At 35.0% G+C, this 10,039-nt stretch overlaps 1 protein-coding gene across 1 annotated transcript; it reads left to right on the top strand.

Moving 5' to 3' along the window:
• The first annotated feature begins 810 nt into the window (after nt 1–810).
• On the top strand, nt 811–9,658 carry LOC147862086 (nicotinate phosphoribosyltransferase 2-like). Its single transcript, XM_087322299.1, has 15 exons — nt 811–976; nt 1,877–2,024; nt 2,119–2,238; nt 2,437–2,571; nt 2,677–2,738; nt 3,016–3,091; nt 3,201–3,302; nt 3,456–3,572; nt 4,272–4,330; nt 4,473–4,647; nt 5,569–5,703; nt 5,779–5,877; nt 8,376–8,484; nt 8,592–8,704; nt 9,268–9,658. Exons 1-15 carry the CDS (start codon nt 834–836, stop codon nt 9,343–9,345), a joined length of 1,671 nt encoding a protein of 556 aa, XP_087178425.1. The 5' UTR covers nt 811–833; the 3' UTR covers nt 9,346–9,658.
• Nucleotides 9,659–10,039: the final 381 nt, after the last annotated feature.

Here is a 10,039-nt window from a genome sequence, read left to right as displayed (position 1 = left end):
CAATGGGAAGTGTTCGAACAAAACCATGGATCAACCCATGTCTAGGAACAAAACTTCTAGGTAGTGCGATGGATTGCGTTGACATGTGGAATGACCCATCACTAGAACCTATTGTAACAAACCTCGGATCAAGGCCTTTCCTACCGCAATTTGTTTTCTTTCGGATCAATCAATCAAATGATGGAATGTAGTCAAGAAAGGAGTCTAAAGGATCCAATAAGAAGTGGATGAGATGGAGAGGATTGGCATAAAAGACCACCATCTCGAGGACCCACTGTAACAAACCTCGGATCGAGCTTGTAACAAACCTAAGGATCGAGCTCATAACAAACCTCAGATCGGACTTTTTCTGTGCCGCAATTTGTTTTTTCTTCTTTCAGATCAATGGAATGAGGGAAGGTAAGAAAAGAAGGAAAAAAAAACACACTCTAAAGGATCCACTATTCCAGGAGGAGGAGATGGAGAGGATTGGCATGACACACCACCACCACTAATAATAATAATAATAATAATAATAATAATGATAATAATAATAATGATAATAATAATAATAAAATTAAAATTAAAAAGAGAGCGAAAAGCTCTCAGGCTATTCTTAGGCTACTTGCGATGAGAGAGGACGACGAAAATTCTCTTATCTCTCTCCGAGGATTTCTTCATTCCTTCAAAGTAACTTGAATTTGCAGGGAAAAGCAGCATCATACCAAGAAAAAAGAGCAGGTGAGAATACTCTCTCTCTATTTATATATATATATATATATACATGTCAATGAATCTTGATCTTGAGCTAAATCTGTATCTCTCTCTCTCTCTCTCCCTCTCATTCATCAGATATGGAAACTCATGCAAATGGGAAGATGGATGAAGATGTGGGAAAACCCACAAATCCCATGGTTTCGTCTCTCTTAACTGATATGTATCAGTTCACCATGGCCTACGCTTATTGGAAGGCAGACAAGCACTTGGATAGATCAGTGTAAGTGCTCAATCAACTATAAATAAGCTCTCTTTTTCCAGATTAATTCGTGGATTTTTGTGCTAAAATCTAGCTCTCTTCCTTGGATTTTAGGGGGTTTCTGATAAGATCATGCCCCAGTTTTTAGCTCTATTCATAGTTTTTAGACTTGATTTTTAGTTTTATTCATGGAATTCAGGGTTGAATTTTAATGCCATTCATGGGTTTTAGGATAAGAGCATGTCCCCAATGCCCCCCTTTCTGGGCGAGATCACTTTTATGCATGGGTTTCATTTTTGTGTGATAAGATCATGCACCAGAACCCCACTTTTTGGATATCATTCATGGATTTTAAGATTTCTTACGACAAGTTTATTTGTTTCTTTTTTTAGGGTTTCATATGCGAGATCATTCCAGCAATACCCTATTTTTTGGGTGTTATTCATGGATTTTAGGATTTTCCTGATGCCTGATACCCTCTCTTTCTTATCAGTTTTTTTGGGATTTTTCTGATAAGATCACGGTGCCTGATATCCCAGACTTTTCAGTGTAATTTGTAGCTTTTAAGGTTTTCTTTCTTTAAGAATATATGGATTCTAAAACCCAAGTTTTTAGTGTTATCCATAGGTTAAAGGGTTTTCTCTCTTTTCCTTCCCTGCTTTGTATTCTACGATTGATTGCACAATCAAGTAATGCATTCCAAGATGAAGTCGAAAGATGATCTAAGACCCCTCATGAAATAAGGATAAGTTTCATGCCCACAACCTTCTTTGCATGCTCTACCGGCATTAGCTATGATTTCCATCTGTGACAATGAAATAGAAAAATGCCCATGCTTTTTATCATTATAAGTTAGAACAGGATAAATTGCTATGGGTTTAAGTGTAATTATTCAGTGGAAGATCACGGTTTGTTTAATAGGTTTGATCTTCTATTTCGGAAAAATCCTTTCCGTGGGGAGTATACGGTCTTTGCGGGTTTGGGAGAATGCATTAAATTTGCTTCGGACTTCCACTTCAAGGCATCTGATATAGAATTTCTACGGTCAATCCTACCAGTGACATGTGAAGTATGTGTGCAATGAGAATCTTTGCCCTAAATTAGTTATTCATGAGAATATATTACTAATTGATGATATTTCAATCACATTTATGGTTTTGAAGGATGCTTTCTTCCAATATTTGGCTTCCTTGGATTGCTCGGATGTAGAAATATATGCAATACCTGAAGGCTCAGTTGTATTCCCAAGGATTCCTTTAATCCGCGTAGAAGGCCCTCTGCTTGTGAGTACTTTCGAAATGATTATTAAGTAATCACCTTTTTCTTTTGTAAAAATAATTATAAAGACTATATAACTCAATTCAATTATTTTTGGATTAACTTAAAAACATATTTCTTTTATTCAAAAATCATATTTAGTTAACTAGTACATTTCCAAAGTAGGATATCACAATGGTGGAATTATTATTATTATTTTCTAGGTAATACAACTGTTGGAGACTGCATTTTTGAATCTTGTAAATTACGCATCATTAGTGACTACTAATGCTGCAAGGCATAGACAAGTGGCTGGGAGCGATAAAATGCTTCTGGAGTTTGGTTTACGCCGGGCACAAGTGAGTGTCAACATACTTTGACTTTTTATTTAAGTCATTTTTAAAAACCTTATGAATTTACTTAGCCAACCCTTCATTTATTTTTTTATTTTTCTCTATAATCAGGGCCCTGATGGAGGAATCAGTGCCTCCAAATACTGTTTCATGGGTGGCTTTGATGGAACAAGGTGAGGAGTTTATGTGTTTTCATGGATTTCTTACTGGTAAAGTTCCTTGTGAATCTAAACAAAGCAGTGTTTAATTCAGAAGATAATATATGGTTAATTAAGATATCGAGGTTATTAGAAAAATGTTTTAAATAGATATGGACATGTTTCCAAAATTGTTTACATCTTAGATGGAAAATTAGTTGTATTTAAAAATATGATGCTGATAGATCAGATTATAATTTCATTTTGTATGTATTTTTTGTATATTTTATATTTTTCATACGTGAGGGTGCAGCAATGTTGACGCAGCCCAACGTTTTGGAATACCAATTCGTGGTACTCATTCCCATGCTTTTGTATCTGCATTCACGGCAAGTCTTTCCTTTCAAGGCTCAATTACTTTATGAATATGATAAGCTATTCATAGGATCTGTATATGCACATAGTTAACATTTCCAGCTCTAAATTTTTATTATTTAGGGAACTGCAGAAATAACTCAAAGGTCACTTCAATATGAGAATGGCAAGAAAACGTGCGACGATTTTGTTGCTCTTGTTCAAAGATGGCTTAGTAAATTAAAGGTTTTGGAATGATCATTTTTTTCAATAAGTTTTTCCTCATATGGATTTGGTTACATGCTTCATTCTTGATGCATAGATTCTGTAACATGGATTTTGATCTTAGGTAGCTGTACATTTGAATTTACTTTTTTCTCCAATTTCTCAATGTTGCAGGATACTGAATCACTCCGAGGCTTTTTCGCAGAGACCAGTGAGAGTGAATTAGCAGCTTTTTCATCTTATGCATTGTCATTCCCAACGAAGTTTCAAGCTCTAGTAGACACATTTGATGTAAGTTAAGAAACTGTTTAGATGCCCCATCTGTTGATTTGAGAATTTCAGATTGTGTTCTTTTACTTTGCGTGTTTATTCAAAAGATTTTAGATATTATATTGAATGAGTCTACCACGAAATAAAATACATTTTTTCTATTCACATACACATTTTGAGTTGTGATCGTCTATTAAGGTTTTATGAAACCATTTCAATAAAAATTAGCACTTTTATTTTCTTTAAAATATAACTATTTTTTTTGAAAAGATTCAATTTTCATGAGTGATACGAAGGGTTTTAAGAGCATTGACCAATCACAAAATTCTCATAGACCAATCACATTTTGAGAGCATTGACCAATTTTCACGGATTGTGTTCTTATACTTTGCATGTCTTTCCAAAAGATTTTAGATATTGTATTAAACAAGGCTACCTCGAAGTAAAATACGTTTTTCTTTTCTCATACACATTTTGAGTTATGATCTTCTATTAAGGATTTATATTCATGAAATTGTTTCTATACAAATTAGCACTTTTATTTTCTTTAAAAGTTACTAAGTTTTCAAAAAGTTTCATTTTTCATTAGTAATGATGACCAATCACAAAATTCTCTCAATTTTAGGTGAAACGTGGAACTTTCTATTCTAGTGACAATTTCTCCTAGAAAGTTTATTATGTATAACACACAAAGTTATGATTTTTCTTTTTCTTTTTCAGGTTATGAAGAGCGGTATTCCAAACTTTTGTGCTGTTGCACTGGCATTAAATGAGCTTGGGTAAGAGAAAGTACCGTGAAAATAGTTAAAACAATTAAAGACAGTTCAGATGGTTAAAACAAAGTCACTACACTTTTTTCTGCTGAAATCATTTCATTTCCCTGTTAATATAATAATCCTCTGTTTATATTGATATATTCAGATACAAGTCATTGGGCATCAGATTAGATTCTGGTGATCTTGCATATCTTTCCAAAGAAGCACGGAAATTCTTTAAGATTGTAGAGAAAGAATTCAATGCTTCTGGCTTTGGGGCTCTTGTTATCACAGCAAGCAATGACATCAATGAAGAGACACTAGATGCATTGAATAAACAGGTAATGTAAGAATATAAGCTTTGTAGAAAAGCTTTCAAAATGAGTAAAGCCAAACCAGAAATTTATATCTTTGGGAATCAGATTAGATTCTGGTGATCTCGCATATCTTTCCAAAGAAACACAAATTCTTTAAGATTGTAGAGAAAGAATTCAATGCTTTAGGCTTTGGGGCTCTTGTTATCACAAAAAGAAATGACATCAATGAAGAGACACTAGATGCATCGAATAAACAGGTAAGGTAAGAATCAAAGCTTTGTAGAAACGCTTCCAAAATGAGTAAAGCCAAACCAGAAACTTATATCTTTGGGCATCAGATTAGACTCTGGTGATTTCCAAAGAAGCACACAAATTCTTTAAGATTGTAGAGAAAGAATTCAATGCTTTTGGCTTTGGCGATCTTGTTATCACAGCAAGCAATGACATCAGTAAAGAGACACTAGATACACTGAATAAACAAACAGGTAATGGAAGAATCCAAGATTTGTAGAAAAGCCTCCAAAATAAGTAAAGCGAAACCAGAAACTTACGTCTTTGTAATGGCAGATGGGAAACTGACATTTGTAAAAGGATGAAATAATCTTATAATGGTAAACAAGCAACTGATATTTTGTAAATGATAAAACAATCTTGTAATGGTAAGACGAAACTTATATTTTGTAAATGATAAAACACAAACCAATCTTGGAATGGTAGGAAGAAACCAAACTTCTGTAATTAATAAAAAAAGTCTTGTAACAATGGACATAAGCCAATGTTGTAAAATGATGAAACAATCATGTGATGATAACGAAGAAACTGATATTTTGTAAATGATAAAACAATCATGTAATGATAAGCAAGAAACTGATAGTTTGTAAATGATAAAACAATCTTGTAATGTTAAACAAGAAACTGGTACTTTATAAATTACCACGCAAACAGGTCCACGAGATCGATGCTTTTGGTATAGGGACACACCTTGTGACATGCTCGACACAATCTGCTTTAGGTTGTGTCTACAAACTAGTTGAGATCAATGGACAACCAAGGATGAAATTATCTCAGGATATTGAGAAGGTTAGTGATGTTATTCCTATTTTATTTGCCTATGGTTTTTTTGTCTTATCTAATTCATGTGGTTGTTGTAACAAGGTCACAATCCCATGTAAGAAGGAAGCTTATAGACTGTATGGCGTAGAAGGTTATGCTTTGGTCGACATCATGAAAAGAGAAGATGAGCCTGCACCTAAGGTATGTTGAAAATCATATTCATTGGGCAAAAAAGTTTCTTGAGCATATTCTACCCAAATACCCATACGTTTTCACAGAATTTCCAGATTACCTCCATACCTCCACTTTGATTATTCCAAATTGAAATTTGTCCTACAGAGGAATATTAGGTGTAAATGTAAGGTGTATTAGGTGTTTTATGCCTTAAAAAGTCTTTGAGAGATGATGAAGAAGGTAGAGATAGATAGATAGATAGATTTTATTATCATCTTAGAAGGTCAAAGATGACCTATGAAACCATAAAGATAACATTTTCATGTAATACATGTGAAAAGTGAGTAGCGACTGTTGATGTTCAAGAACTTTACTAATGAATGTTGCAATTAAGAGTGCACATTGACTATGGGAGAGTTTCATTCAAGGATTGGGTTTGGTCAAAGATGTGGGAAGCATAGTCAGGATGTGATTAAAGGTAGAGCATTGTATCAAAGTGTGATATTCTGACTCTTGAATTTGTTTAGGGCAAAGTGTGCATAGTCAATTTGTTTAGGGCAAAGTGTGCCCCAATGCCCTGTCTCACATCATAATGAGTGTGAGGTAAGTCGCATAGAAGCAATGGTTTGGATGACAGACAACAATATGGGCTTTAACATGTATTGCTCCATGTCATGATACATTGGTGTTACAAAAATGCCTCATTCATAGAGGAATCTATTGATGCATCGCGAAGCACGTGTGGTGCAAAATTTTGATTTTATGTGTCTTTTGGATCTTTTTGCTTGGGTAGCTAGGCTGTGATCAAAGTACAATGATATAGGAACCATAGGTACAAGTAATGTGGACGATGCAATTTATAGAATAAATGAATACATATCTAAAAGAGGTAGAAATGTGAGTAGATCAGCCCATGAATGCCCTCATTAGATAATGTGATATTACTTCAATGTCATTAACTGCCCAGGAGATCACTCTCGATCTCAGGAAATGATAGTATGTATCCTCCGATGCAGGTTATAGCTAGCTATCTGATAGTCTGTGTATCCACATGCACCTGATGGAGACAAGTGAACTACTCGGTTAAGCAATATCCTTCTACCAGGTTCTGGCTGCGTTTGCTCTAAGGTCTCATGGTTGGGCTTCCATTGTACAGGCTCTGGCCCTGCTTGTCGTCTAGTCCTGAGGAGAGATTCTAAATCTACAGATCTCTAGTAGGACTGCCTCAAACATCTCTGATTATAGAAATCCATGATTCAGTACAATGGCCCAAATGAAGAGTCAGTGTAAGTGTCCTCAGATCCCATAATAAACTGTGCAGCGGCATAGGTGGTGCTCCTCAGACTCTATCCATGGATAGCATAACAGAAATATCGTTTGTTCAGGAAGCACACCCCGTTACCTACCTATCTATATCTTCAACTGATGTTTTATGAGATGCGGACCTGTCCAATGATGCATTGTTATCCATGAGACAGACGAACAATGTTGGACAAAGTCCCAAGAACAGTGTCAGCGTTCTTGTTAGGTTGGTCAATGTGGGGGACAGCTGGAAGCGATTCTGGCCAGAATTTTCCAAAAACCGCAATCTAGCTGGTTCATATTTTTTGAACTGGCTATTTGACCACATTTACACTTGACAACTAACTAGGTACGTGTAGTTATCAAGTGTAAATGTAATCAAAGGATGTCTTATATTCTTATGACAGAATCGTACTCGAGTGGATATCTATGAATAGATTCCACCAACCACATTTAATGTAGTAGTACCTTGAGGACTTGTATATAAAACCCCCTTGGCCCATTGTGTTTAGTTGATGATCTTTAGTTGATTAATATAGTTTTCTCTTCAATGCATAAGCTGTCATCCCCCTACTGTCTATTTTATTATTCTGGTTATTTTCTCTGATTCCTTCTCTTGCTCACATCCCGACTCTCTCACACGCATTATGCTTCCGCATACCCCAACTCTACAAGAGTTAGATTCTTTACTCAAACCAAACCATTGCCGATTGCTAGTTCCATCCATGCCGACCTACCCTCTAGCTGACTGAGATCTTGTCTGATAACGTAGCTCTTGGAATTAGTCTAAGAGATGGCATTCAAGGAAGTACTGCAAGGGAGGTTGTTTTTCTATGCTGATACCATGGAAGCTGTAGGACAACGCCATTTGGGCAAAACCAACAATGAAGTTTTTCCCTCACTCACCAATTGTTTGGAGGATTCTAAAGCCAACCTGGAATATCTATGTAAAGGCAGCTTCCATGCCCTATGAAGAAAGGATGCTGATCTGAGCAGAGGTTCTATGAACTGTCTGCCATTTTCATTGGCCATTAGGTAACACGTTGAAATAGGTCCATCTGGAGGAATTACCAGATGAGGGATACAATAGGAAATTGGATGGGATTTGCTTGATATTGCACCCCCATACACTGTTGTTATATATAATGTAATTAATACATTTATTATTCACACAGAGATAGAGAGATAGATAGAGAGATTGCTTCATTTTCTATGATTCATAGGTTGGAGAAAAGATACTTTGTAGACATCCTTTCATTGAGTCGAAACGAGCACATGTGACACCTCAAAGAGTGGAGAAACTGTATAAGTGTTACTGGCCTGGAAAATCAGGTAATGAACACATATTTGAAGTATAATGGTGGGATGTTATTGACAAAAATGCTATGATTAGTGAACAATCAATTTCTAAACTAAGTCCTTTTTTGAGGTTTTTTAAGGGATTCCGAGAGAGCAATTATCATCACTACAAGAGGCCAGAACGAGATGCCGAGATCAGATAAATGCAGTGCGCCCTGATCATCTTCGGGGTTTGAATCCCACACCGTACAAGGTGATTATTAATTTTTTGTGCTTTATGTGTGTATATGTGATGTATGTACTTATTTGTATGTGAGTAATGTAACATGCAAAAATCCAAAACATAGCCCTTGAATTTTTCCCTCACTGTTTGTCAAGCATGTTTACATACATACATACATACATACATACATACATACATACATACATATATATATATATACATGTTGTATGTATGTATGTATATATTTGTATTAAACTAGGATATTTCACATGTATGTATGCATGTAAATATTCTTTAGATAGACATACATTAAGGGGGGAAATTCCTTTTTGTATGTGTAATTGTTGGTTTTTCTGTTTTTTTGATAATTTTACTAGGATATAATATATATATATATATATATGTATGTATGTATGTATGTATGTATGTATGTATGTATATATTTGTATTAAGCTAGGATAATCCACATGTATGTATGCATGTAAATATTCTTTTGATAGACATACATTAAGGGGGGAAATTCCTTATTGTGCGTGTAATTGCTGGTTTTTCTGTTTTTCTGATAATTTTACTAGGATATCTTATGCACTCAGGTAAGTGTAACGGGAAAATTGTATGACTACATCCATCGCTTGTGGCTCACTGAAGCACCCATTGGGGAGTTATGGTAATGAAGAATCATCAAATTCTGTGTCTATTAGGTGGTAGGAAAAGTTTTTTAATCTGGGCCGACGGTATTCCTCATCATTTTTTGTTGTCAATCCATTTGTGAATGTAATTAAACCCAAACTGCATTGGTTAATAATTATGCAAGTGCAAAATAAGTGTATGCACTATTTATTACAAGAATAAGAGCGATACCCTTAAGGTTTGGTGTACGGAGTCCTAACTATTTGTTCTTACACGTCGACCAAGATTCCTTCTCATGTATAAAATTTACAAGGGAATCATGAGAATATTTAGCTTATATTAGTTTTGATTTTTTTTGCTTCCTTCTACATAAAAAATGTTAAATCAGCAGGCGACAAAATTCAAAGTTGTCTTAGCAAATGTGGGAAACTTCATTAATAATCAAGTTCATTTTTACTTTCGGAGAATTATTCTTTGTTATTTACAAGTTACAACATGGGTTAATTCCCTTATCAAATGTTATTGGTTCATTTGGAAAACAGAAAATACTCTACCAAACATCATCCATCAATTTTGCTCCACTTATTACGATGGAGATCTGTTTTTTGTAACAAAAAAAGGATATAATGTAAGTTGCAACTGAATTGTGAATTTATTTGATAAAATGGAGGTCCAAGGACATTGATCACTAAAATGAAATGGGCTTGTTTGGACGAAGGAAGGTCCATCAAAGGG

Source organism: Azolla caroliniana, unplaced genomic scaffold (assembly GCF_043228905.1).
Source record: "Azolla caroliniana isolate FFs.n. ecotype wild unplaced genomic scaffold, voAzoCaro1.0.p SCAF_7, whole genome shotgun sequence".
NCBI classification, from domain to species: Eukaryota; Viridiplantae; Streptophyta; class Polypodiopsida; order Salviniales; family Salviniaceae; genus Azolla; species Azolla caroliniana.
Note: the sequence above shows the minus strand (reverse complement) of the source record. Positions and strands in the feature narration are given on the sequence as shown.

What these genes read in the sequence shown, in the direction of transcription:
- LOC147862086 (XM_087322299.1), top strand. Translation starts at nt 834, where the DNA reads ATGGAAACTCATGCAAATGGGAAGATGGATGAAGATGTGGGAAAACCC. An exon ending in CTTTTGTATCTGCATTCACG is followed by an intron (nt 3,092 to 3,200) that starts GCAAGTCTTTCC and finishes TTTATTATTTAG; the next exon opens with GGAACTGCAGAAATAACTCA. An exon ending in AAGATGAGCCTGCACCTAAG is followed by an intron (nt 5,878 to 8,375) that starts GTATGTTGAAAA and finishes TATGATTCATAG; the next exon opens with GTTGGAGAAAAGATACTTTG.